Consider the following 6,000-nt stretch of genomic DNA (forward strand, 5'->3'; position numbering starts at 1 on the left):
AAGAGGAAATGTTTCACAGTTCGGGGAAAAAGAAAGTGTATTAAAGAGGGATGGAGAACCTGTGCTTGATGTTAGATACCAACTTCCATTAGCCTCAGCCAGCATGGCAAATAGTCAGGAATGGTAAGAGTTGTAAACTAAGAACTTTGGGTGGCCAAAGGGTTCCTTATCAGTGATGTACGAGCCATGGGTTTTCATTCCTAAAGAAATAGAAAGCCCTTGTGTTCTCAGACATAACTTCTATTTTTCCATTTCAGAAAGATTTGCCAGCTTGCAAACAGTCAACCTAACACAGTCAGACAAATCAGTCCATGCATCTTTCACACGTGAACCGGCCACGTACTTTTTCCATGCCATCTGTCATATACATGATTATATGCTTTCATGGGAATGAGTGCTGGATGCTTAGATTCAAGCATAAATGCTTCCCCCCCCTCTCTGAATTTTAGAAATAAGCTAGAGCACTTTTAAGATGAGTACTTTTTAATGTTCCTTTTTTTATTTCCTTACTCTTAAGAAACTGCAAGAAGAGAAAGAAACACTAACAAAGCGCAGGAATGCTTTCAAGAAAACTATGGAGCATCTGAATAGAGAATATGAAAGCTTGAAGTTGCAGCTGCAGGAGAACGAGACACATTCACAGGTACAGTTGAAAATGCCTTTTGGTGTTGCCTTTTCTCCACCTTTTTGGAGTTTTGAAGCTTTGTATAATATGCCTATACATACATAAATTGTTTTTTAAGCCTCTTTAAATAACTTCAAAATCTTGAAAGACATAAGATCTCTTTCCAAGAAATGCTGCTTGCGGCAGGACTAAATGAGAAAAAAGAAACACAGAACTCTTCCAGTTATGAACTAAAGAGCAATAATATTAATATTACAGGAGATACATAAAATAATATTAAAGTAATTGAGATGATTTTGTAGAAACTAGTCCATACAGAAGAAAAAAGTGTGAATGTGAATATGTACTAACCATGCCAAATCTCAGGCAAGTCTAATATTTCTATAATTCTCTGAGCTCTGTGCTCTTTCACTCCTGCCATTCTGTTAATGGAATAGAGCTTTTGTCCCTGAGATTTTATTGTTGTGAAAATGACAGGTTTGCTGGGGGAAATTGAGGGGAGAGGGGTAACATGAGGGGAAAATATAACCCTCCCTCTTCCATATCAGTTTTGAATTTGGCAGAATTAAGAATATTTAGCTCCCAGATAGTTGTGGGTTTTTTGCACATTCATGGTCAAACAGTTGAGAGTCAGTGATGCAGAATATATAACAAGTGGGACCTGCAACAACTTTTTTGCACTGTGAAATGTTCCCTGTTTAGGATTCCATCCACTTCATCCCATTCTTCCCTAACACCAACACCTCCAACCAGCTTTTCCTCCCAGAGCTACTTTCGCAAACCTTGGGTTTCCTCTGATCCTGCTGATAATTCCCTTTTTTTACATGAGTGTTAACTACTTTGGCTACATAAACGAAGACACTCAGAGACTGACGACGGGAAAGTAGAGGGAACGGTGGAAACCAAATGGGATTTCACGATACAATTTGATAATTTGAAAGGCTCAGCTGTATTTATGCTGAGTGTCGCACACAAGTCACCCTGTAAAATGTATTGAAGCTTTTCTTTGTCACCTGTTGCATTGTATCCCAAAATCTACTAGCCATCAAAGGCTCAATAAAGTGCATCGAGCTCTTTTTCTGAGCAGAAATTGTGATGGGCAATTGCTGGTTTGGAAGGTGTACCAAATAGCACTACACTCACATACTAAATGTTAGCTTCCACAGAGCTATTCTGAAATATTCATTGCAAATAGCTTGCATGTCTTGATGGCACAAACTCTGAACAGTAGCACCAGCCAAGCAAATCAATGCTCTGCAAATTGCATTGTTAGGAAGCAGCCATCAATATAATAGCCATATTGCCTTCCTGTTGATGCTTAAAGTGTTGTCGGAGTCCCAACATTTAGCCTGCAGTCTTACAATCTTCTCAACGCAGTCCTGCTCTTATCATAGCTTTTGGCATCAGACAGGAAATTTAGCTATGGAAATGAGGAAGTTTCTTCTGTGCAGTTCAGAGCCCAATATAGTTTCAAGATACATTGCATGATAAGCCTTACATATTCTGAAAACAGTTGTTAACCAAAAAGAAACACAAAGTTCAGTGTCCTGCATAAATCATAGTCTCCACACTGTAATTAAGATGATATTCTCATTGTTTACATTGATTGCAAACTGTCTTTTTTATGCAGTGTAGTTACAAACTGCATGTGCTTTGCTGAAATCCTTATCAGTTCTTGAAATTTCTCTACAGCTCTGATTAAGCATATGTCAAACTTACTGAAAATCAGTGAGACTGATTTAGTAAGGCTACCGACATAGACATACTTACTAGAGAGTAAGCCCCAGTGAACATAGTGGGACTTCTAAATAGCTGTGTATAGATTTGTGCCTATTGTATGAATTGTGCTTGATCTTATTCACTTGGTAGAATCGTTTGGGTAGAAGGGCAGAATATACATTTAATAATAAATAAAACAAAATTAAATTAAGGTTGTTACGCAAGTGGCTATCTTTTTTCATTTTGTTATTGCAGCTTACGAATTTGGAAAGAAAATGGCAACACCATGAACAAAACAACTTTGTCATGAAAGAATGTATCCTTTTTAAAAAAGAGAGAGGGAAGATGCTGAAAATAATCATGGTAAATAGTTTTTTTTAACTGCTTTTACTCAAAAAAGGTAACCCAAAGGAGTGCAGATATTTGAAGTGATACTTCTGAATAAGTAGAGTTAGGGTTAAGCTATAAGTCATTATTCCAAAACCAAGTATATGCTAGACATTTAAAATTCTGATTGATTTTAATTAAGAACATAAGCAGGTGCTTAAATCTCTTAAATCAGTTGGGCTTGCTTAACATTTGCTGAATCATGCCATTCTCAGCATTTTATTCTGAAAGAGTATCTCCTCCGTAATATAAAAAAATTCCTTCAGTAGCACCTTAAAGACCAACTAAGTTTTTATTTTGGTATGAGCTTTCGTGTGCATTCACACTTCATCAGATACACTGAAACAGAAGTAATAGTTTATCTGAGGCAGCTGACAACCTTAAAGCAGTTTGGTTTGCTGAGATATCATTGGAGGGGGGCGGAATTGCCTTCCTTCTGTATACTCAGAGCCCACACAGATGACCAAACTGCTTTTCTCACTCACAATCATCTGTAACATCCTGCAAAATCTCAGTGTGAATGGTGCAAATGTATAGTAAAATAGCTGTTTTTCCAGGTAGGAACTATTGTACCTGGAGATTTTAATACCTATAACTTAGGACACAATCCACCTAACAAGCTGAAATCATGCACAAGGGCTTACACTTGCACAATGGGGTTTCCCCCCTTTCTGCCGCCCCCCAATTTTGCTTTGGGGGTTGCAAGGACCCCCAGAATGTCATGAGGGGGGGTCATTCTGTCTGGCAAGATAATGCTTGTGTTTATTTTAGCGTGACATTGAATTCTACCCTCTGATGCTTGTTGGAGAATTTCCCTTATCTTTTTTATCATCAGTTATAGCAACGAAAAGCCAGGAAAGTGATTACCGGCCTATAATGAAGAATGTGACAAAGCAGATTGCAGAATATAACAAAACTCTCATTGAAGCTTTACAGAGCAGCAGGACCTGAGCTTAGGCACTCTTCCTTCTCATGTCCGCAGACCAATGAGAAGAATTATTTATAGTGCTACACACTCCCCCAGTACACAACAGCAATATCTATGTGCATTTTTCATTCTGGCTAGTTAACAACAACCAGGAATTTGTTTCTTCAAAATTAACTTCGCTGGATTTAGTCCTCTATTCTCAGCCAACGGTTTATTGAAAACAATGTAATTTACATCATTTTGGCCTTACTAAGTTAAGAAAATAATTCTATCCATCTTAAGTATTTTTAATAAGGGGAGGGGGCTGAATTGTAGGGATAAAATCAGATATGTAACAATAAATAATTTTTAAAAACTTCAAGGGGGAATTATCCAGCATTATTTTCAAGAGAATATTATTTCATAGGGCTCACATGCCATAGGATACAAGTTCTCATGCCTCAGAATTCAAGAAAATTGGTTTTTGGCTAACTTGAGCAGAGTGAGAGCACTATTAAAAAGCAAAACCATGCATATATTAGCCAATTTCCTGCTCAACTTGGTATAAATCTGTTGCATTCTGGGTTTTCTTTCCTTCATATTACAATATCTCTAGATAAGACACAACAGGATTTGTATAGGCCTGAATCTGTTATCTAGGGGAAATTCCCACTAATATCTCTTCCTTCCTTTTGGGGAGAGCTTTCAGTTATTGCAGTGAGAGTCTTTTCCCCCCCTTTTTTTTGCTGAGGTAAAGTTGGTGTCTGATATCCCCACAGGCATCTTCCTCAGCCGCTCGGTTTGCCCACTGAAATCCCTTTGCGTTAAAACAACACGTTTTGATGACCGATGGAAAGAACCCACCTACTGAATAAACATAAGGAATGAAATTCGCTTTTGCTCTTCTCATGGGCTCCTTACGACATGGCACTGATTTTGCAAAATAGCATGGGAAAGTTCACCGGCTTTTGTTCTGTCCTTCGCAGGACTTCCACCATAAACAAAACCCTGCCTGTAGAGTTCTGTGTTCCTATTTTCTTTTCCCATGAAGCTTTACTCATTAACCTATAGGGATGCAGGTGGCGCTGTGGGTTAAACCACAGAGCCTAGGGCTTGCCGATCAGAAGGTCGGCGGTTTGAATCCCTGCCAATCTAGCAGTTCAAAAGCACGTCAAAGTGCAAGTAGATAAATGGGGACCGCTACAGCGGGAAGGTAAACGGCGTTTCCATGCGCTGCTCTGGTTCGCCAGGTCATGCTGGCCACATGACCTGGAAGCTGTACGCCGGCTCCCTCGGCCAATAGAGCGAGATGAGCGCCACAGCCCCAGAGTCGGTCACGACTGGACCTAATGGTCAGGGGTTCCTTTACCTTTTCCTTACTTCAAGACTGACAGTAAATTTCCTCCCTCAAAACTTCCCTCCGAAAGCAACAGGTTCTGGGGCTCTAGAAACAAGCGGTTTTGTGTCAGTGTAGCCCAGAAACCCCAATTTTGAACATACCGTAGTTATCTGCATAATATTCCCCCCCCTCCGCCTGGTCTGCATATATTGCTGTATAGTACCGCGTTTATGTAAAAGGATGTGTGAAAATTCATATATTTTAGCTCTGGGCAGCAAGAAATAGACAAGTTTACAAATTTGTGTTGTGTGTGACAAATTCCAGAGGGGCCGTCCTGTTAGGCTGCAGTGGATTGTGTTGGATTGTTTTGAAAGTCATTGCACCACGAGGTGAAAAAAAAATGCCCTCCAGTCGTCGTCAACCCCCCCCCTGCCCCCCGTCCTGTCCAGTACATTTCCGAGCACAGTTCAAAGTGTTGGTGCTGACCTTTAAATCCCTAAATGGCCTCGGTCCAGTATACCTGAAGGAGCGTCTCCACCCCCATCGTTCTGCCCGGACACTGAGGTCCATTGCCGAGGGCCTTCTGGCATTTTCCTTGTTGCGAGAAGCCAAGTTGCAGGGAACCAGGCAGAGGGCCTTCTCGGTGGTGGCGTCCACCCTGTGGAACGCCATCCCATCAGATGTCAAAGAAAAATACAGCTACCAGATTTTTAGAAGACATCTGAAGGCAGCCCTGTTTAGGGAGGCTTTTAATGTTTAATAGATTATTTTATTTCATTTTTCTGTTGTAAGCCACCCAGAGTGGCTGGGGAAACCCAGCCAGAGGGGCAGGGTATAAATAATAAATTATTATTAGTATTATTATTTTGCCAGAACAAAGTTGCCAACCTCAAATGCTTATGAAAGCAGTGTCTACTGCTGCAGCAAACGGCTGGGAGAGGACAAGAAAAGGCACTATGGGACTCAGTAATTTTAGATGACTTAATGGTCTTATCTGACAGGTGCTCTTTAGAAGGTGATGTG

The 6,000-nt window shown here is 40.3% G+C and overlaps 1 protein-coding gene across 2 annotated transcripts in view; it reads left to right on the forward strand.

Moving 5' to 3' along the window:
- Nucleotides 1–5,751, forward strand: part of IFT74 (intraflagellar transport 74) — a 51,446-nt gene extending 45,695 nt beyond the window's left edge. Inside the window, exons 18-20 of one of the 2 annotated variants that reach the window (XM_035097474.2) lie at nt 518–643; nt 2,600–2,660; nt 3,567–5,751. In XM_035097474.2, coding sequence (XP_034953365.1) covers nt 518–643; nt 2,600–2,660; nt 3,567–3,682 — 303 coding nt within the window. In that variant the 3' untranslated portion in view covers nt 3,683–5,751. The remainder of the gene's footprint in view (nt 1–517; nt 644–2,599; nt 2,661–3,566) is intronic. The other variant, XM_035097473.2, reaches the window with a different exon arrangement.
- The last annotated feature ends 249 nt before the right edge of the window (nt 5,752–6,000 follow it).

The sequence above is a fragment of the Zootoca vivipara genome, chromosome 16, assembly GCF_963506605.1.
Source record: "Zootoca vivipara chromosome 16, rZooViv1.1, whole genome shotgun sequence".
Lineage (NCBI taxonomy): Eukaryota > Metazoa > Chordata > Lepidosauria > Squamata > Lacertidae > Zootoca > Zootoca vivipara.